Source organism: Megalobrama amblycephala, linkage group LG13 (assembly GCF_018812025.1).
Source record: "Megalobrama amblycephala isolate DHTTF-2021 linkage group LG13, ASM1881202v1, whole genome shotgun sequence".
NCBI classification, from domain to species: domain Eukaryota; kingdom Metazoa; phylum Chordata; class Actinopteri; order Cypriniformes; family Xenocyprididae; genus Megalobrama; species Megalobrama amblycephala.
This window is the reverse complement of record NC_063056.1, coordinates 643,282-665,450: the sequence shown is the minus strand read 5'-3', so window position 1 is coordinate 665,450 and position 22,169 is coordinate 643,282. Positions and strand designations below refer to the sequence as shown.

Sequence of the window (22,169 nt, the reverse complement as noted above, 5' to 3'; positions counted from 1 at the left end):
AAAAGAGTGAATGTTTCAGTGAAATACCTTCATTTTTCTTGTTCATCTCATCTCTCAGTTGCATCTCTAAAGCTCTGATGTTTTCTTTCTGCTCTGTAACGGTGGCGGTCAGTTCTCTGATGTTTCCTTTCTGCTCTGTAACGGTGGCAGTCAGTTCTCTCAGTGCTGCATGGATGTCAGGGATGCCCAGATCACAGTATTGTTGTCTGTCAGTTGAAGCTTCAGCTCTCAAAGTGTCTGTTTGAGGTGGATTCTGTCTTCCGTCCTCAGAGCTGATCTGTTGACTGATCTCATTCTCATTGAGTCCTCCATCTACCTGCTGCTGGACGACAAACACAAAGGTTTCCAACAGCAGCAGTATACATTGATTAGATTGATTTGATATAGATTGTAGTCTGAGAGATTCTGTGTACAGGTTTCTGAATTTAATAGAAGAAAATTACTAGTCATCCAAAGTTTTACTTCTTTAACACACTCTGTCAGATTAGATAATTTAGAGATTTCATCTGGTTGTGTTGAATATATAACTGAGTATCATCGGCATAGCAGTGGAAACTAATTCCATGTTTTCTTATAATATTGCCGAGTGGCAGCATGTATATTGAAAACAGCAGAGGGCCTAACACTGATCCTTGCGGCACTCCATAATTTACTATCGTTATCTTAGATTTTTCCCCGTTTAAATAGACAAAATTGTGTCTGTCTGATAGGTATGACCTAAACCACCGTAATGCCTGGCCCTGAATACCAGTGTAATTTTGTAGTCGATCTAGGAGTATTTTATGATCTATAGTGTCGAACGCAGCACTGAGATCAAGTAACACTAGTATTGAGACACAGCCTTGGTCAGATGCTAGAAGTAAGTCGTTTGTAATTTTAACAAGTGCAGTTTATGTGCTATGATGAGATCTGAATCCTGACTGAAATTTTTCATAGATAGCGTTTTTTTGTAAGAAGGAGCACAATTGGACCGACACCACTTTTTCTAGTATTTTAGACATAAATGGAAGATTTGAGATGGGTCTGTAATTTGCTAATACATTTGGATCTAATTGTGGTTTCTTAATGAGAGGCTTAATAACTGCTAGCTTGAACGGTCTTGGGACGTGACCTAGAGATAAAGACGAGTTGATAATATTGAGAAGAGGCTCTTCTGCTACAGGTAACATTTCTTTCAGTAGTTTAGTGGGTATTGGATCTAATAAACATGTTGTTGGTTTAGACGCAGTGATAAGTTTATTTAGCTCTTCCTGTCCTATAGTTGTAAAGCACTGCAGCTGTTCTTGAGGGGCGATAATTGAGGCTGAATCATAAAACTCTGTCAAAGGTTGCACATTTACAATTGTATTTCTGATACTTTAGATTTTCTCAGTAAAGAAATTCATAAAGTCATCACTATTAAACTTTAATGAAATGTTTTGTTCTGGTGATGTCTATTTATTTGTTAATCTAGCCACTGTACTAAACAAGAACCGTGGATTGTTTTGGTTATTTTCTATAAGTTTGCGGAGATGCTCGGCCCTGGCTGCTTTTAGAGTCTTTCTCTAACAGGACGAGCTGTCTTTCCACGCGATTCTGAAGACCTCCAAACGACTTTGTCTCCATTTGCGTTCTAGATTACGAGTTTCTCTTTTGATAGTGTGAGTAATACTGTTGTACCATGGTACAGTATTTTTTAATCTCATCGGTGCAACAGTATCTAATGTACTAGTGAAAATGGTGCACATGCTGCTAGTCATTTTCTCAAGATCATGTGTGTGTTTAGGTATGATGAGCAGCTGAGACAGATCAGGCAGATTATTTGTAAATTTATCTATAGTTGTTGGGAGAATTGTTCTGCCTAGTTGATATTGCGGCGCAATTTGACAAATATCATCAGTATGCAGTACGCAAGTTACAAGGTAGTGATCAGAGACGTCATCACTTTGCGGTAGAATTTCTATAACGGTTGGATTGATTCCATGTGATATAATTAAATCTAGTGTATGATTAAAACGGTGAGTGGGTCCAGTGACGTTTTGTTTGACCCCAAATGAGTTTAGTAAATCAGTAAACGCAGCCCCTAATGTATCATTTGTATTGTCAACATGAATGTTAAAATCTCCAACAATCAGCGCTTTATCGACGTTGACCAATAGGTCTGAGAGAAAGTCTGAAAACTCTTTTAGGAAATCAGCATAAGGCCCTGGAGGTCTATAAACAGTACCTAAAGGAAGAGATAGTAGCGACTTTTTACTTATATCTGAGAGTGTAACATTTAGCATAAGAATTTCAAATGAATTAAACCTATAGTTTGTTTTCTGAGTAACGTTAAGAATATCTCTATAGATTGTTGCTACACCACTGCCACGGCCAATCGGACGGCATTTGTTTTTATAACAGTAGCCAGGTGGACAAGACTCATTAAGACCGAAATAATCATTTGGTTTAAGCCATGTTTCAGTAAGGCAAATTACATCAAGACTATTATCTGTGATCATTTCATTTATAATAACCGCCTTAGGTGTCAGTGATCTAATGTTTAGTAGCCCTAGCTTTAGAAATTGTTTTTGTTCAGTAATTTTGCGAATTTCTGGTTTGATTACGATCAAATTTTTTCTAAATCCTTTATGTTTATTGTTAAACCTCACTATTCGGGGAATAGACACAGTTTCTATAGACTGTACTACACTCACATTTCTATCAATTAAGTGGGCAGAACACAGACTGTGATTTGAGGTTTGACTTACTAGTCATATGGTGCAAAGCGTCTTGGAGATGTTCTCGGACAGAAGATCAGCTCCGGTTCTGCTGGGGTGCAGGCCATCAGCACGGAAGAGCCTAGGACGCTCCCAGAAAAGATTCCAGATATTTATAAAGAGCAGCTTCTGTTCAGTACACCAGGACATCAACCATTCATTTAAAGCAAATAATCTAGTGAACCTTTCATTTCCTGGTCGGTATGTCTGAAGCGGTCCGGGCACGATGATCTTCGTTGCGGGCGATGTGGCTTGTACCGTCTCGATCAGGCTCCTGAAGTCCTGCTTCAGCACCTCCGTCTGCCGCAGCCTGGTGTCGTTCACCCCTGCATGCAGTACTACAGCTCCAATGCTCTCATCACCATTCAGGATCGCGGGAACCTGTGTAGCGACATCGAGAACACGAGCACCAGGAAAACAGTGACTGCGCACCTTACCTTTGGCTGTGGTAGCGTGGACATGGCAGATGATGGATTCTTGGATGACCACGGCGTCGCGTTCCGCCTCGCAAAGAGGGGAGAAGCGGTTCCTCACTGAGACCTCGAAGATCGGGGGCGGCAGCAGAGGAGAGGTCCTAGTCCGAGGCCTGGCTTGCGTCTTCCACTGCTGAAGAACCCAAGGTCCCTGGTGAGACGGCGCCAGAGTGAACGAGGGCTGGGATGAACGCATTCTGCTCGGGCCCTGTGCAGAGAAAGACAAATGTTGTAAATAGAGATAAGCCTGGAACATTCCTTTGATTCTGATTAACAATTACCTTGAACTACTTACTTATCTGAAGCAATATAAATCAAGTACAAAAGACAGTAAGTCAGGACACTATAAAAGGAACATGAGAGGCTGTGAGGATGACAGAGCAAGAGCTGGAAACAAGCATCAGTGAAGAATGTCTGTTGTACAGCAGCAGGTAGATGGAGGACTCAATGAGAATGAGATCAGTCAACAGATCAGCTCTGAGGACGGAAGACAGAATCCACCTCAAACAGACACTTTGAGAGCTGAAGCTTCAACTGACAGACAACAATACTGTGATCTGGGCATCCCTGACATCCATGCAGCACTGAGAGAACTGACCGCCACTGTTATAGAGCTGAAAGAAAACATCAGAGCTTTAGAGACGCAACTGAGGGATGAGATGAACAAGAAAAATGAAGGTACTTCACCAAAACATTCACTATTTTATCAATGATCCTCAAAGTAAAACACCAATGTAATCCACTGTATAGTGTAAATGTTAGTGTAAAGTTGAGTGTATACTGTGTAAATTGTGTTATCTATTACAATAATCAGTGTAAATTTCATTTAACAGAATCTTTATTCCTTCACAGAAATTTTTAGTCAAGTGGAGGAGTTGAGAAAGGAAAATAGAGGTGAAAGTGTGCTTGAATGATGTTAAATTCAGTGTCTACATTCTCAGTGTAATACAGCAATATATCACAATATTGCTTATGTTTTTCATTAACAGACAGAGAAATAGCTTTTTCAGCTGCACTGATGGAATCTGGCAATGGATATATTGGTCCTTTTCCCACTGAAATCACACTAACCTACAGGAACGTCTTCACAAACATAGGGAACGCCTACAACCCAATTACAGGTAATTATCAATGAAATGGAGTCATAAAACTCAGTTTATAGTAATGAAAACCTTCTGCTCCATTCAGACCTCTCTGCAGTTGTGTAATGTGGATAAGAAAATTAGGAGCCGTTTACATGACACCAGTTTCAACTAAAAATGGTAAACTATGAGTTTTGGCCGTTCATTCACAGGACAACAGAGTTTTGGGGACATGAAAACGCAAACTTTCGAAAAAGTTGTTTAAAAACACTTTCAAAGTTCAAGTTTTTGGAAACAATACTGTTATCGTCTCTGTGTAAACTACAAAAATGTGAATTTGTGAAAACGGTGATGTCATGTAATACACATGTTCAGTCTATAGGTGTTTAATGTTTCTTTATAAAGTGACATCGCCAACTACTGGCCTGGCAGCAGATTACAGTGTTTTTTAGTCATTTCCAACGGTCTGTGTGAACGGGGATCATTTTGACAACGAAATGAAATTAAATGAAAGAAAAAACTTGTCTGTTTTAGGCAAGGCAAGGCAATTTTATTTGTATAGCACATTTCATACACAATGGTAATTCAAAGTGCTTTACATTAAAAAAGAATAATAAAAATAGAGCATAAGGAATAGAAATAACAGTAAAAAAAAAATAACAGTAAAAGGACATTGTTTTAGGACATTGTTGTTGTGTAAATGTATCCTGAAATCATCTGCCATCTTTCAAAACTATTACAGTGTGTTTGGTAATTAAGTAATAATACAGAAAATGGCTGATTATGTGTCTCTTGTTATTTGATTTAGGTGTTTTCACAGCCCCACTGAAAGGAGCGTACATGTTCAGAATCTCTGTATTTGGTCACGGCCCTGTATCAGGTGCCTCCATTTATAAGAATGGAGAGAAGGTGGTTATAGCATATGATAATCAGCCTCAGTATGATTTAAACTCCTCAAATGGAGTTGTGTTGATCCTGGAGGTTGGAGATGTTGTCTATGTTAAACTTTGGCCTAACACAAGGATATTTGATAGCGAGAATAACCACAGCACTTTCAGTGGTTTCCTGCTGTTTCCATTACCCAGCCAGCAATGACATGTGGGGCCCAGATGAGGGCTTCATGGGCGGCAAATGTGGGCCCCATTATGGGCTTGCACCCGGGATCCACATTGGGGCAAGCCGTGGAAGCCCAGACGTACTAAAAGTGGGACCTGTAAGGGTACTGCATGGGTCTTAATTGGGCAATTCATGTCAGACCCATTTGGGCCCCACCTGCCCAAAGGGGTCCAAAGTGGGCTTTGCAACATGGCTACACAGATGGGCTTTAAATGGGATCTGTAAGAGTCTTATGTGGGTCCTAACTGGGCAATTCATGCCAAACCCATTTGGGCCCCACCTGCCCAAAGGGGTTTAAAGTGGGTTTGCAACCGGGATCCACATGGGGGCCAGCCGTGGATGCCCAGATGGGTTTTAAGTGGGATCTGTAAGGGTCTTATGTCGGTCTTAACTGGGCAATTCATGTCAGACCCATTTGGGGCCCACCAGTCTGAAGGGGTTTAAAGTGGGCTTGCACCAGGATTCAACCATGAATGCCCATATGGGCTTAAAGTGGGCTTAAAGTGGGTTCTGTAAGGATCTTATGTTGGTCCTAACTGGGCAATTCATAATTAATGGTAATTCATAATTGGGTAAGCCCAACCATTCATTTAAGGAAACAATCTAAGAAAAATTAAAAACGAAGAATGAATGTAAGTACAAGATAAATACAAGACACTTGATGCTTTGAACTGCAAGAAATATATTAAATTGAACAACAAAAATTATCTTTAATAATAATTAATAATAATATATTCCAATATCCAAAGATCGTGACACATCCCTAATCTGTGATGGTCTGTTTAAAGGAGTCATATGTAAGATTGTGGCCAGAACTGATACTACAATCATGTTTAATTGAGCAATATCAGGGTTTTTCCTTGGCCAAAAAAGGAGAGTGGCGGTAACCCCTCGCGGAGCACGCGGCATGGTGCGATCATAGCTACGACGGTGGGGGGGTGCTAGCGTAACTGTAAGATCCAGAAATAGCATGGGTCGCGCAGAATAAGAAAAACCAGCGCACCCGACAGACAGCGCTTGAAGTATTTATTTTTGGATTTCCTCATCGTGAGGCGGTGGCGGCAAGAAATAACGTGGTGGCGGCCGCCACCGAAATCTCTATGGAGGAAAAACCCTTCGTGTAAGAAATTGATAAAAATGGGCAAAATGGGTTAAATAAAATATCCACCCAAATTCTGAATACTTTAGAGCCCTCCTCTCCCTGATTGGGAACTTTCATCAAATATCAAATGTAATATCAGTTGTGGGCTGCACCTCTGCTTTTGAAATGAGAATATCCTGGTTAAACTACTGTGATATAAGTCATAAGCATTTGAAATTAACATAATTTGTCAACGTCTTGTAACATATCAGGAGCATTTAAAGGAAACTTTAAGGTCGATGTATGGAAACTTACGCCATATTTATGAACAACAGGGTACACCTCCTCCTGTCTGGCTGGCTCCTGTCTGGTTGGCTCCTGTCTTCTGGCTGGCAAGACCTTAATGAAATTAGACAAAAATTGAGCAAATCAGTGTTCAACAGGAGCTTTCAATAAAAAGATAAGTAACCATTTAACATCAAATAACCAGCTTACATGACACTAAGTGTGTGTGTGTGCGTGTGTCTGTGTGCATGTGTATGCGTGCAGAGCACACAGGGACATTAGTGTGTGCAAGCGTCCACGATAAGCAAGGCTCACGTGTCACTCAGCAATATGCGTATTATTCAAATGTGTATATTCAAACCCATGCCCACTTGGCCCATAACATTTCTATGCAGGACCCATATGTGCATTCCCAGTTCAAATCCATGTCCACTTGGCCCATAAATATGCCATTCAAGACCCATATATGTGTTCCCAGATCAAACCCATGCCCACTTGGCCCATAAATATGTCATGCAAGACCCATATATGTGTTCCCAGTTCAAACCCATGCCCACTTGGCCCCTAAAAATTCTATGCAGGACCCATATGTGCATTCCCAGTTCAAACCCATGCCCACTTGGCCCATAAATATGCCATGCAAGACACATATACGTGTTCCCAGATCAAACCCATGCCCACTTGGCCCATGCCTGTCCCTTATGGGGCCCATGTAATCAGCTCATATGGGCTTCCTATGTGGGACTCATACTACAAACCTACATGGGACCCGCTGATTTCACCCAGCCAAAGCCCATGCCCACACAGTACCCATGGAACCCGTAGTTAACCCATCTGGGCCCCACGTGTCATTGCTGGCTGGGTAATGAATTGAGGATTATTTGTAGATATTGTTTCTTTTTTTATGTGGTAACTCAATTGTTGTATTTCATATTTTATTTTATTTTTTATTGGCTGTTGTTTGAAATAAAATAAAGAAAGAAAGAAAGAAGAGTGCTCCTTTGTCTCCAGCGATCTCCAGCTCCAGCAATTCCAAAGACTCATTCATCTGAAAACAGAAAGGACTGTAACTATCTCTACTCATCTCAACATTCATCATCATTACCATTACTTCACTCCTGCACTGCTGTTTCTGCTCACTGGTTTTAATAAACAACACTTACCTGTGAATCTCTGTGTCCGACCCCTCTGTAACGTAACACATTATGAGATGTGGAGTGATAATCACAGAAGATTGTTGGATCACAGAAACTGCCGGTCATGTAAGGATCATCTGATCTGCATGCTAAAATTTCTCTACACTTTATAGCACTAACTTAATAAAACAGGTTGTGTGACTATGAGGAATTATCATCTCAAATGTACACCCATATGCAAGTTTGAGTGACTTTATTTAAATTAAAAACATTAGCTATTGTCACATATCAGTGATTATCCTGACCTCTAATATAGATGGTCACTCCACTCTCTGGTCTCCATGTGAATATTTTACAAAAGTAACCAGGTTTACCAGCTTTATGTTATGGCAAAAAAAGAAAGAAAAAAGAAAAAAGGAAAATTGAATGTTTATTTACACAGAAAATAAAAACAGATGTAGAACTAAATATGGATTAATAAATACAATAATAATAATAATTTAAGGATAAAATCAATTTCATTCTTAACTTGCTGTTACTGTACAATTATATACAAAATATACTGAAAATAAACTATGGCCCGTTTTTACAGACAGGGCTTAGCTGGCTAAGTTCTTAGTTCAATTAGAGTATTGAAGTGGCTTTTACATTCACTTGAAAAAAAAAAAAAAACTGGTGTGCATCTTGAGACAAAACAATGGCACTGAAATATTTTAAGATTTTAAGTTACTTTCAGTTAAAACAGCTCAAACATGCATTTTAACAAAACTTGTCAAGTTAATAAAATAAATGACACGGATAAAAACATTAAATGTAATTATTAACCTGATTTACAACTTTTCCTGTACAAGAATGCCCTAGATTTTGGGAAATTGTATTATTTATGCACTTATGATAACGTTTACAATAACTTGTTTTATGGTATCATAATGTGAGCTATTGTTTTGCGGTGTGAACTTTGATTTTAACACCTTTAACCTTGTTATTGTTATTCTCAGGTTAGATAAAGTAAGTCGAGTCTGGCCTAAATTATAAGCATTTTAAATTACTTACTATTTGATCAGAAGACTTGTGGGTCTTGAATAAAGTCTTAAAACACTATAAATCAAAGCTTCGGTTGACAGTTTGTGTAATCCGTTATGTTTAGTTTCTTATAATAAACAAAAATATAACGGCAAATCAAATTTCATTTCATTTTTTTCCCTCTGATGTTTGGGATAACTTATGGGTAGGGTTAGGTTTAGGGGTAGGAATTGGGTTAAGACTAAATTTTCAGACTGAAATGTTGTTCCAGGATCAACAAAATATGTTGACCCAGGAACTCATCTAACTCAGCAATATCAGGACGTGCCGTCTGGAACAGCACAGCCGAATCAACAGACTTTATGCAGGTAAGCAAGGACCAGAGGTGGGTAGAGTATCCAAAAACTGTACTCAAGTAAAAGTACAAGTACTTATAGAAATATTTACTCAAAGTAAAAGTGAAAGTAATAATCCTAATAGTTACTTGAGTAAGAGTAAAAAAGTATCCAATAAAAATCGTACTCAAGTAGCTCGTTACTAGTGTGATGGAAATATTTTATGTCAACATGAAATGTACAGAAAATGCAGACTAAGGATGCTCAGGTCAAAGACCAGTCACATGATTAGCTTAGATCATTACAAACCAATCACCAGAACAAATCACAGTGATGAAGACATTGATTTTTACTCAACTGTAAGACTTAAATGTGCATGTATCTTTCTATTCATTGAGACTCACTTGGTTGTTGTGACCAGTGATCTCCCGGCCGTAAATAAAACTTCATTTCTACAAAGAGCAACTTGGAAGTCGTGTCAGGTATATGCTGCGCAGCTAAATAGAAGATCCTACGCTCAAAAGACAACAAAAGTAACAGCCAAGTGTGATTGAGGTAGTGAGGAATAGAAGTACTAAAGATTCTATGCTCAAAAGACAACAAATGTAACAGCCAAGTGTGATTGAGGTAGTGATAGTATCTTCTTGACGGGACGCCGTCACCATACTTCAGGGAAGTATTGGATTGTATTGTAGGTACTCAGGAATTCAGGGAATTACCTTGAGATACTGTAGAATTTTATTAACAACTAGGAGTTGTTTAAATTGTCAGTGGTGAAGTCAGATTGTATTGAGAATTTCCACGACACTAGTTACTTTTATTATATATATATATATATATATATATATATATATATATATACACACACACACACACACACACAATAGCATGTTATTATTTAATGTTTATTATTTAAATAGATATTTAATTTATTATCATAATTAGATATCTTTGCAACAAACAAACATAGAAAAGACAAGCATTATTTCTAGCATCTGTAACCCGAATGTATCGTTACTATATTAATGCTGCCGTCCAAAGGTAAAGCGCAGTAACTACACATTTGATCAAAAATGAGTTATGGCTTGAAATGGGCTTTGTAACATCTGTTCTGTCTTGTGACAAAGTATCCCGGTTCAAAATTGTCCCGTTTCTGAGAAACGAGGGTGTCAAAATTGCAGTAACTACAAAATTGAAGCTAATACCAAGGCAAACCGCAGTAAGTGATGTTACTGCGTTCTAGCTTTGTTTTCCCGGCTTTGACAGCTGCAGCATGATGGTTAAACTCGCGTTAAAACGCAAATATCCAAAGACGAGAAAGGAAGATAGCAAAATATTAACTCCTAGCCAAGCAAATGACAGCTTTATAATCAATTAACATTAACTTGCTAGCTGCTAGCAAATTAGACCTATATTTTAGCCTACCTGCGCTGCTCCATTGATGGCTATTATACATTCAACGTAATCAGGGGCGGACTGGCCATCGGGAGTACCGAGAGTTTTCCCGGTTGGCCGCTGGACAATGTGGGCCGGCCCGTTGCGATGTAAATATATGTGAAGAATGAATTACAGTAAATTTACGTAGTCTGTATCCTCCGTCAACCCAGACGAATTGTTCGCGCGGGCGCGGCCGACCCACTTCAGCCAAAAAAACTTAGTGTGCTCAGTTTCTCTAGCGTTGTCTGTCTGTCTACTGTCCACAGAAACTGAGCAGCGTGGCACTTTTACTGTTTGATTAAAAAATAAATAAATAAACGACGGACATTCATTTACAAGCATGCACTTCTGACCTTTTCATATTTTTCATATTTTAATGACGTTATTCGTCACACAATGGACACAGAAACATTAACGTTGTTTCAGCATGCCAGATAAGAGTGAACGTTTGTGTATCTGTTATTAGGATTTCTTCAGTAATTTCACAATCATTTGAAAATTATTCATAAAACTCGAAATATCATTCACAAACTTATACTAAACATGGCATAACTAAACATATTTAAGTAGCCTATGTCCCGTGTTAGGAAAGTGTCTAAAATATATCATTTTCTAATTAGTTCACATGCATTATTTTACACACTGGTGATCAAGTTTGAAATAATACTTCTTTAATGTCTTTGAAAGAGGAAGGCAGAATTTATTTGATCAAAAATAGTCAAATAGCTGTTTTCTATGTGGATTTATTGTAAAATGTTATTTATTCCTCTGATTAAAGCTGAATTTTCAGCATCATTACTCCAGTCCTCAGAGCAATTTTAACATTCACAACATGCAAACATCAAAAAATAAAATATTAAAGTTATTAAAAACAATCAACGTGTAGTAAGAAACACAACAATAAAGTTGGATGAACACATTTAGTTTGTAGATACTGCACTTTGCTTTTGCAATGGTGTTTTAGTTGTTTAAGGTCATCCAAAGGCAGAGTGCAGTATCTACATTTTTGGAGGTCAAAGGTCACATCAGTGGTCATGGTTTTTATCTATAAAAAATTTCTTCCTAAGAAGGCATTACATGAATGCATTACCACTAATCTACCTACAACGTGTTTGACTGGCTGGTGTAAAAACTTTAAAGGCATTTTTCTCAGTTTCAGTGTTTGCGTAGTTACTGCACTTTGCCTTTGTAGGGCAGAATGGGCCATTCCACCGAATGGGTGACATTTAAGTCCCCAGGACATTATATGTATAAAAATGCATGAACATTAACTCTAAAATACATTTTATTATTAAGCAAAGTGTCCTGCACATTATGCTAACTGCAAATTTAAAATATATAATTAAAAACATTTATAAAAACTACTTAGAACACTAAAAATTAGCATTTGTTGCATGTCCCCACGCTCTATCTCTGTACTTTACCATGAAATATAATGATTAAAATCCTTCAGAAATATTATTTTGTTTGCATTGTTGTGTGACGTTTTATCCAATTTATGATATAAAATGTTTTTTTGCATGAGAAATTCATAATATTTTAGATATAATACACATTTTAGTCGTGTCCCCCGGTTTTCACTCAGTCCTGTTACCCTAACACATTTCCCCCCTGAAAAACTTGGAATATTCCATAAGCCACATTTTCAACAGGAAGTTGCATCATCTGAATCTTCTGAAGGCAATGGGAAGACCAAAAGTAAGTCCTCTCATTTTCTTTTTTGTATATTTGATGATATTGCAACTTTGTCTGAGAAGGTCAATCTTAACATACTGTCCTGTTACCTAAATTATTTTTTAGATGTTATTTGTTTATTTTAAATTTACAAATGTTTGATAAATCACTAGAATTTGCTTTGTATCCTCATGCTATTAGCATGTATGCTATGTGGCTATATTTCATGTATTTGCTAATGATATGCTAAAAACTCAGTCCTGTTACCTTCAGTCCTGTTACTCATATAAACCATAACAGGACTGAGTAATAGGTAACAGGACTGAGTATCATTATACAGACCTGCCAACCTTGGAAAATTTTTTCGAGTACCAGTGTGACGGGACCGGATACGGAGTTTTGGGGGGGTCATATATTTTTTTTACATTTTTGAGAATACAATACACAAAGCACACACACACCCATCTTCGTTAATCTAATTTTGACTGCTAAAGTTTTTTTTTTAATTTGAAAATTAAACATTTCACTACACCTGCTCAAAAGCATTTTTTTAATTCATGATTAATATTGCTTTGCATAATGTGTGAATCGCATTCATACATTTAATATGGGCTAAAAAATTTAGTTTGCAATTTCAAGTAGGCTGTATTTACATACAACTAACCTAACAGTCGAGTCTTTTATACAGGTTTTGAAATGAAAACTAGTCTAAAATTAAGAAACCCTTAGAAAAGAGTAAACATTGAGTTTATATGTGATTCATTTAAAATACTTAATTTATTATTCCAATATCCAAATATGATACTAAATCCCACAGAAAAAAAAATGGTAACATGCTGTCTTTGAATTATAAACAAGACAAACATTCACTGAATAAAGGTTAGCCAATACAAACATATTTATAGAAAACAGTTCACAATGAATAGAAAGGACCAATAAGAGCAAAATGAATCGAGTATTCAAGAATATCAAGTAGAAGTTATAGGCCTACATATAAGGAGGGGTTGTGTTAACTAAAGCGTCCTTCATTTACCCAATCGTAAAAACACGGGTGGATAATTAAAAATGTTTTCTGACAAAAAAACAAAAAAAACAAACAAGCAAGAACAAGTTTTAAACCAAGAAATTTTCATTTTACAATGATCCTCGCTCTCTCTGTACTCGCGCGCGCCTTTGTGTTTATGAGAGAGAGCTCGCGCAGCACTGAGACAACGGTACTTTATGCATAAGTAACTAACGTGCTAGTTTTCATACAAAAGCAGGCTATGTAACATAATTAGGTACTTTAGTTAGTATGTACACAATAACGCAACACATGTAGGCTATACGTTTCTCAACACTGAGAATAAATAAATAAACGCCTGTTTCTCCGGACTCGCGCTTGTCAGTCACACATCACAACATTTTCATAATCACTAAGCCATATAGCGATTTCAATTTTATTTAGATTTGTTGTTCAACATTACTTGAGCATTTTATACCCGTTTACCTCAAGGAGTCAGAAGTGACTGCTGTACTGTCCTCGCTTGAGAATTCAGTCACTGACGGCAGGAGTGGAAGGAGGATTGAGCGGGATTTCGATATGCAGTCTCTTTTTAATGATAGGCCGTATGCATTTGTTAACCATCCCCGCTTGCTATTTGGGGAAATGAACCCAGCACTATGATTGGTCGAACTGAATTTGAGTACTACGCGTGCACAGAGGACTCACCGGGTTTTTGCGTAGTATAGAGTGACAAATCGTACCAGCGTACTTTGAGGTCAAAATGCGTACCCACTACGCAAAATGCGTACATGTTGGCAGGTCTGTAAACATTATTCCTTCAAAAACACAAACATGTACATACATGTTCCTCACATATTATTGTAGCCTAGTTTGTGCTGAATACAGTGTAATGACACTTTTGTCATTTATATGTTTATGAACAACTGAAAAAAGCACAAATGTCAGAGCATGTCAAAACTTCTCCAGGCCCCAAATCAGCCTCAGACCCCTGAGGGTTAACCTGTCCCGAGAAGGAGGGAAATGCAATTTGGCACCTTTCAGATGCAGTGTCTTGATTGGCTGATGCTGTCAGAGGTGGCTGCTGGATGGCCCCCCTCTTGCATTAGGTTCATTTGCATAGCTTAAAGTTCACATTTAGAGCAATGTCTTTAAAGTTTTTCCTATGCATAATTCACTTTCCAAACCAATTTCAGATTACCCTAGGCATTGTGCTGAAAACATAAAGACCAAACATCATTGAGTTATATTGATCTTTTACCCATGCATTAATGTATACCTTGGTAGGCAAGTTTGTATAGTTTGCATGTACACAAACAACACTCATGAAGTATATAGAGTTCTTGATAATAAAAATGGAGAAGATTTGCTCCATTTTGTCCACTGTGTGTCTATTTTGTGTCCTTTGTGACTTCAAGTCACATAGCAAAACTTGTCTGGTGAGTGGAGTCCAGTTCACACCAGGTCTAAGGACTGAGGTGAACAATGCTCAATGACATGCTAATGTCATCTTTCTTCCTTTGCACAAATGGTGAGGGGAGTCTTCCCTCATGTCTGCCTGCTGATCACTACATATTAACCCGATTTACAACTTTTCACAAGCAAGTATGCCCTAGATTATGGGAAAGTAGATTTATGCACTTATGATAACATTGGCATTTACTTTTTTACAGTACCATACGGTGAGCTGTTGTTTTTACCTTTGTTAATTATTACTTGTTAATTACTCATAGGTTCTGTCAGAGAGTGAATTTAACATTTAAACATTTGGCAGATGCTTTAGTCCAAAGCAATTTATGTTACAATTTAATTTTAACTTAGTAGGATTTGAGGGTGAACCAGACAAATAAATCTTCCAGATGATTCATTTGTCATTTGATTCATGAGTCATTTGTAGCTCCATTCAGTCTATAAAATCCTCAGTTAAGTACTTTATGGCAAAAGGTGAGCCTAGCTGAGGAAGAAGATATCAACCTTAAGCAGTTTGTAAAAGACTGATTGAAGAGGGCACAGCTCAAGCCCCACCGAGATAACGTCAGAGGTGACGTGATATCCATGGGCCTTGTCTGTCTCAGTGCTAAAACTCTTTATACAAATTTACATGTTTAGACAGCTCAGACTTTTATACAGTAATCTATTGCAAAAACACATTAGTGCTCATTAATTCAGGTTATATGTTAATGATTCTTCATGATTTTCATCTTAAATCATACACTCACCTAAAGGATTATTAGGAACACCATACTAATACTGTGTTTGACCCCTTTTCGCCTTCAGAACTGCCTTAATTCTACGTGTCATTGATTCAACAAGGTGCTGAAAGCATTCTTTAGAAATGTTGGCCCATATTGATAGGATAGCATCTTGCAGTTGATGGAGATTTGTGGGATGCACATCCAGGGCACGAAGCTCCCGTTCCACCACATCCCAAAGATGCTCTATTGGGTTGAGATCTGGTGACTCCCTTTTCTTTGTAAACCCTAGAAATGGTTGTACATGAAAATCCCAGTAACTGAGCAGATTGTGAAATAATCAGACCGGCCCGTCTGGCACCAACAACCATGCCACACTCAAAATTGCTTAAATCACCTTTCTTTCCCATTCTGACATTCAGTTTGGAGTTCAGGAGATTGTCTTGACCAGGACCACACCCCTAAATGCATTGAAGCAACTGCCATGTGATTGGTTGATTAGATAATTGCATTAATGAGAAATTGAACAGGTGTTCCTAATAATCCTTTAGGTGAGTGTATGTTGAACTTTCAGAATTATTGGAATCATATTCTTCAAAGCTCCTGTTATCTTAAGGGAAACAGTAGGAAACCAATGAAAGTGTTGCGGTTTCTGTCATCATCAAATAACCTCCTGTTAGCCCAAAGTCTCACATAGACAACATCTCCAACCTCCAGGATCAACACAACTTCATTTGAGGAGTTTAAATCATTGTTAGGCACATTAGCATTTGCCATAACCACATATTTTCCATTCTTATAAATTTCGGCAGTTGCCGGAGTTCCGCCAGTACCATGTACATTGGTTCTGAACATGTACGCTCCTTTCAGTGGGGCTGTGAAAACACCTAAAACAAATAACAAAAGATAAAGAATTAGCTGTTTGCTGTATGCTTGCTTCATTACCAAACACACTGTGTAATAGTTTTGAAAGATGGCAGAATATTTCAGATCAGATCATTTCATGTTTATACGATAGCGATATCCTAAAAAGACACATTTTTTCTTTGCATTTTTTGTGTAATGACAACATTGTCAAAGTGATCCCTGTTCACACAGATCCGTGGAAAGAACTCAAAAACACTGTATTCTGCTGCCAGACCAGTAGTTGGAGATGTCACTTTATAAAGAAACACGCCTATAGACTGAACATGTAATACGCATGACATCAAGAGTTTAATAACTTTTTTCCAGTCTCTAAAACACTGTTGTCCTGTAAATGAATGGCCAAAACAAAAATCTCAAAGTTTACCGCTTTTAGTTGAAACTGGTATCGTGTAAACGGCTCCTAATTCTCTTATAAACATTACACAAATGCAGAGAGGTCTGTATGGAGCAGAAGGGTTTTCATTACTATAAACTGTTTTATGACTCCATTACATTGATAATTACCTGTAATTGGGTTGTAGGCGTTCCCTATGTTTGTGAAGACTTTCCTGTAGGTTATTGTGATTTCAGTAGTAAAAGGACCAATAAATCCACTGCCAGATTCCATCAAGTGCCAGCTGAAAAAGCTATTTCTCTGTCTGTTGTTGAAAAACATAAGCAATATTGTGATATATTACTGTATTACACTGAGGAATGAATGCACTGAATTTAACATCATTCAAGCACACTTTCACCTCTATTTTCCTTTCTCAACTCCACTTGACCCAGAGTAAGATTTGAAATTTCTGTGAAGGAATAAAGATTCTGTTAAATGACATTTACACTGATTATTGTAATAGATAACACAATTTTCACAGTATACACTCAACTTTACACTAACATTTACACTATACAATGTATTGCATTGGTGTTTTACTTTGAGGATCATTGATAAAAGAGTGAATGTTTTGGTAAAGTACCTTCATTTTTCTTGTTCATCTCATGGCTATTTCTCTGTCTGTTGTTTAAAGACATAAGCAAAATTGTGGTTTGTTGTTCTTATGCTTAGTATGTACACACTGATTTTAACATAATTCAGGCACACTTTCACCTCTATTTTCCTTTCTCAACTCCTCCACTTGACTCTGAGTAAGATTTGAAATATCTGTGAAGGAATAAAGATTCTGTTAAATGATAATATTACTGAATTATGCTGAAAATGTATAGATGGAATTTATCATTCAAGCACACTTTCACCTCTATTTTCCTTTCTCAACTCCTCCACTTGACTCAGAATAAGATTAGAAATTCCTGTAAAGGAATACAGATTCTGTTGACATGACATTCATACTACTAATTGTAATAGATAAAAACAATTTACACAGTATACACTCAACTTTACACTAACATTTACATTTGTTTTACTTTGAGGATCATTGATAAGAGTGAATGTTTTGGTGAGGTACCATCATTTTTCTTGTTCATCTCATCCCTGAGTTGCATCTCTAAAGCTCTGATGTTTGCTTTCTGCTCTGTAACGGAGGCGGTCAGTTCTCTGTTCTTTTCTTTCTGCTCTGTAACGGTGGCGGTCAGTTCTCTCAGAGCTGCATGGATGTCAGGGATGCCCAGATTGCAGTATTGTTGGCTGTCAGTTGAAGCTTCATCTCTCAAAGTGTCTGTTTGAGGTGGATTCTGTCTTCTGTCCTCAGAGCTGATCTGTTGACTGATCTCATTCTCATTGAGTCCTCCATCTACCTGCTGCTGAACGACAAACACAAAGGTTTCCAACAGCAGCAGTATACATACTAAAGCCTTCATTCTTCACTGATGTTTGTCTCCAGCTCTTGCTCTGTCATTCCCACAGCCTCTAATGTTCCTTTTATAGTGTCCTGATTTACTGTTTTGTACATGACCTATATTGCTTCAGATAAAGAAAAGTAATTAAAGTTGATTATGAATCATAAAGGGATGTTGCAGGCTCAGTAGAAGTTCATCTCATTTTCTGATTCCTCTCTCAGCAGTCGGTAAGCTTATAGCACGTGAAGGGAAAAATCACAGAAACCACGTGAATGGATTGTCTTATCTGCACGCTAGCTCCTGGGTTGATTCCAGGATTTTTTCTTTCAGTCAGGTAGGCTGTGAAAAAACCCTCTGTGATCATGTCTCAAGCTCATCATGGTGTATATCATACATACAGAAAAAACAGCAATACTGTGAAATATTATTACAATTTAAAATAATGGTATTCTATTATATACTTTAAAATATAATATATTTCTGTGATGCAAAGTGTCTGAACATTCATGTTACCTCTATGGCATTTCATATAGGCTTTTAGCTTAAAAGCATGCACATTTGGAGAAATATTGATGGATTCTCATTAGGGCTGTGCGATTAATCGAAATCGTAATAAAATCGCGATTTGAGCATGCGCGATTTCTAAATCGCTTCATAGCACGATTTTTTCCGCGCTCCCGGCCCCAACCTCCGAACCAATCAGAATGCAGCGCGCCTAAATTGAGCGCGAGAACAGAACAGACCGGGCATAATGACAGATATTCAACAGAAACAGGGAAGATGAGTTCAGGACAGGATAAGGACTTGGTGCCCAAAAAAAAATCAACATCTGTGGTGTGGGATTACTTTGGATACAGGAGAGATGACTTATCACAGAGCCAGGTAATTTGCAAGACCTGTCAATCTGTCATTGCGGCAAAACAGAGTAACACAACAAATCTATTTCAACACCTGAGGCAGCGCCACAAAGAGTTGTATGACCAATGCATGGCAAAAAAATCCCTGGACACGAACCAAAGTACATCCCAAACTCATTCGGAACAAAAAACGATAATGCAGGCATTTGCGAGCTGCACACCATACGACAGAAGTTCAAAAAGGCATAAAGAAATAACCGACGCTGTCACGTATCATTTATGCAAAGATATGGTGCCCGCAAATATCGTCAGTAAAGACGGCTTCCAAAAAATGATACAGACCCTTGATAAGAGATATCAGCTGCCATCGCGAAGTTATTTTTCAAGAGTTGCCATCCCTGAGATGTATTCCAAATGCAAGGCCAGTGTTGAATCGGAGTTAAAACAAGTGAAATACTACGCAACTACTTCAGATATGTGGTCAAGCAGAACATCGGAGCCTTACTTAAGTTTAACGGTGCACTTTATTAATGACGATTTCGAAATGAAAAGCCGATGCTTGCAAACGTCATATTTCCCTGAAGACCACACTGGAGAGAATCTGTCTCAGGGTTTGAGAGATGCTCTGGCTTCCTGGGGACTTTGTGAGGAGCAGCAAGTGTCAATCACCACTGACAACGGATCGAACATTGTGAAGGCTGTCACTCTAAACAAATGGACAAGATTACAATGCTTTGGACATAGACTGCATCTTGCAATCGGTAAGTTTCATTACATATACAGGTTCCTTTAAAATATGAAAATTTAGTGTATTAATGGAAAATCAGTAGTCATCTGATCATTTATCCTGCTTGTTTTCGTTTGTGAAAAATTTAATTCACATAAAATGTATATTTTTAGAAATCTTTAGTCATTGTAATAGCTTGTAAAATTGTAATTAAGTTATTGAAATAGGATCCATGTTCAGACTACTACAGTATGTGGTACTATTGTATTCTACACAGCCGTAAATAATTGCAGTGTTTCCCATATATTGTTTTATTTGTGGCGCCCGCCACAATATCAAAACTGACCGCCACAAATAGATTTTGGTAAAGGCTTTGACTTCATTGAATAAACATGAGCACTACACGTTTCAAAATCAAACCTGGCGCGGGTGTTTTTATATCACTATATTTCTAAAGGAAACCGACTGCGTTCAGAAAATGTGGGATGTCCGCGTTTGAGAGCTTTGCACTGCTTTGTTTACAGCGTTACCAGGGAAAATCGATCTCTACCACCCCAACAGCGCCTCACGCTGGTAGAGAATTAATTTGCTAATATGTGCCGCAACAAATAGAGTGCAGGTCTGTGGGAAACACTGAATTGCAATCATCATTAGTAATGTAATCAGTATTGTAATCATTATTAGTAATAAATAGAACAAAAAGTTAGTTTTAACAGCAATTTCAAATGTATTTGGTTTTTGTATATTCAAATGTAATCCTTTTTGTGTATAACTTCACAGTTTTCTCTTATTTAAAGGTTTGGTACAGTATAAGATGTTTTTCATTTAAATGATAATGCTTTTTATTTAAAATGCACTTTGTCTTATTTCTTTCTTTTAGAAAATGCAGTTAAGGATGACTCTCGCATTTCCAGAGCCACAGGTTTGTGCAAAAAGTTGGTTGGGCATTTTTCTCATAGTTGGAAGAAGAAGGTGGCATTAACTGAAGCCCAGGAAGAACTTCAGCTTCCAAAGCATGCACTCATAACAGAGTGTCCAACAAGGTGGGGCTCAAGGCAACGAATGATAGAACGAGTTTTGGAACAACAGAAGGCTCTGTCTCATATCCTTTTAGCTGATCGCAAAACAAGACACCTGGTTCCACAATGGCAGGACACAGATGTCCTTGAATCTGTGAGCAAGGCTCTGAGACCCCTGCAGGAGTTTACAGATGCCCTCTCTGGCGAGGACTATGTCAGCGTGTCATATCTGTAGCCAGTTCTTCATCTGTTCAGCACAAAGATACTGGCTGTGAATGATGAGGATTCTGACCTGACCAACACAATAAAATCCAAAATTCTTGAGTACCTTAATAAAAATTATGATGATGAAGATACACAAGAACTGCTGGATATGGCGTCATTCCTAGATCCAAGATTCAAGACAAATTACATTGCTGTAGACAAACTTCCAAACATCAGGGCCAAGGTGATGTCTGATATGAAAGAAGTATCACAGAAGGTGAGTTGGTGTATGGGTAAATTGACTGGTAATGTCACAGGTCAATATGTATAATTATGGTTTAATATTTTTCTGTTATGTTTGTTCGCATAGGATGCAGTGAATTCTGAGAGCACCACAGGGAGACAGAATGTAGACACAGACCTACCTTCATCAGCAAAAAAAACAAAGAAGTCTCTGGGAAGCTTTTTTAAGACTGTCTCAGCCATGCCAGCATCTCTGCAGCTTGAAGAAGCCATTGCCTCTGAGATGAACAGCTACCTGCTTACTCCCTCTATCGACAGTGAGGAAGATCCTCTTCAGTGGTGGAAACTACATCAAATTAACTTCCCAAGATTGAGCAAGCTTGCTCAAAAATATCTGTGCATTCCAGCTACAAGCTCACCATCTGAGAGGGTGTTTAGCACTGGAGGGAATGTGGTGACATGCCAACGTTTATGCTTGAAACCAGAAATGGTGGACATGCTTGTTTTCCTTAGCAGAAAACCTTTAAACATTTAAAGCAGCTAGATTCTGCCACTGTTCTAATTTGTAGTTATTTTGGAGACTTTAGTCTGGGTTGTTTTTTTGTTGTTGTTTTGATTACCCACGTTAATATATATATATATATATATATATATATATATATATATATATATATATATATATATATATATATATATGTTTAATTATTTATTTAGGCCATTTGTCTGTTCTAGAGACGTGTAAACTTTTCGATAAAGCTCTAATTGGTTTCCTTTGGAAATATGTTTCAAATTCATACAGAATGCATTTATAACTGTAAAGCATGTCTGTTTGTGTCAAAAT

At 37.8% G+C, this 22,169-nt stretch overlaps 3 protein-coding genes across 3 annotated transcripts; 2 read left to right on the top strand and 1 right to left on the bottom strand.

Annotated features, from left to right (window-relative positions):
- Positions 1 to 2,581: 2,581 nt before the first annotated feature.
- On the bottom strand, positions 2,582 to 3,648 carry LOC125243464. The gene is made up of 2 exons (XM_048153146.1): positions 3,507 to 3,648; positions 2,582 to 3,419 (listed from the first exon to the last, which is right to left on the bottom strand). The coding sequence occupies exon 2, from the start codon at positions 3,405 to 3,407 to the stop codon at positions 2,733 to 2,735; it is 675 nt and encodes a 224-aa protein (XP_048009103.1). The 5' UTR covers positions 3,408 to 3,419; positions 3,507 to 3,648; the 3' UTR covers positions 2,582 to 2,732.
- Positions 3,607 to 5,627, top strand: LOC125243463 (complement C1q-like protein 4). Its single transcript, XM_048153145.1, has 4 exons — positions 3,607 to 3,889; positions 4,064 to 4,105; positions 4,201 to 4,332; positions 5,102 to 5,627. The coding sequence occupies exons 1-4, from the start codon at positions 3,622 to 3,624 to the stop codon at positions 5,386 to 5,388; spliced, it is 729 nt and encodes a 242-aa protein (XP_048009102.1). The 5' UTR covers positions 3,607 to 3,621; the 3' UTR covers positions 5,389 to 5,627.
- A 14,052-nt stretch (positions 5,628 to 19,679) lies between these two features.
- Positions 19,680 to 21,937, top strand: LOC125243607 (E3 SUMO-protein ligase ZBED1-like). Its single transcript, XM_048153380.1, has 5 exons — positions 19,680 to 19,896; positions 20,743 to 20,784; positions 20,977 to 21,035; positions 21,117 to 21,362; positions 21,456 to 21,937. Exons 1-5 carry the CDS (start codon positions 19,680 to 19,682, stop codon positions 21,861 to 21,863), a joined length of 972 nt encoding a protein of 323 aa, XP_048009337.1. The 3' UTR covers positions 21,864 to 21,937.
- Positions 21,938 to 22,169: the final 232 nt, after the last annotated feature.

Coding starts and splice junctions, on each gene's coding strand:
- LOC125243464 (XM_048153146.1), bottom strand. CDS start 3,407: ATGCGTTCATCCCAGCCCTCGTTCACTCTGGCGCCGTCTCACCAGGGA.
- LOC125243463 (XM_048153145.1), top strand. CDS start 3,622: ATGTCTGTTGTACAGCAGCAGGTAGATGGAGGACTCAATGAGAATGAG. Junction 3,890..4,063: donor GATGAACAAGAAAAATGAAG/GTACTTCACCAA, acceptor ATTCCTTCACAG/AAATTTTTAGTCAAGTGGAG. Junction 4,333..5,101: donor CGCCTACAACCCAATTACAG/GTAATTATCAAT, acceptor TATTTGATTTAG/GTGTTTTCACAGCCCCACTG.
- LOC125243607 (XM_048153380.1), top strand. CDS start 19,680: ATGAAAAGCCGATGCTTGCAAACGTCATATTTCCCTGAAGACCACACT. Junction 19,897..20,742: donor TAGACTGCATCTTGCAATCG/GTAAGTTTCATT, acceptor TCTTTCTTTTAG/AAAATGCAGTTAAGGATGAC. Junction 21,363..21,455: donor TGAAAGAAGTATCACAGAAG/GTGAGTTGGTGT, acceptor TTGTTCGCATAG/GATGCAGTGAATTCTGAGAG.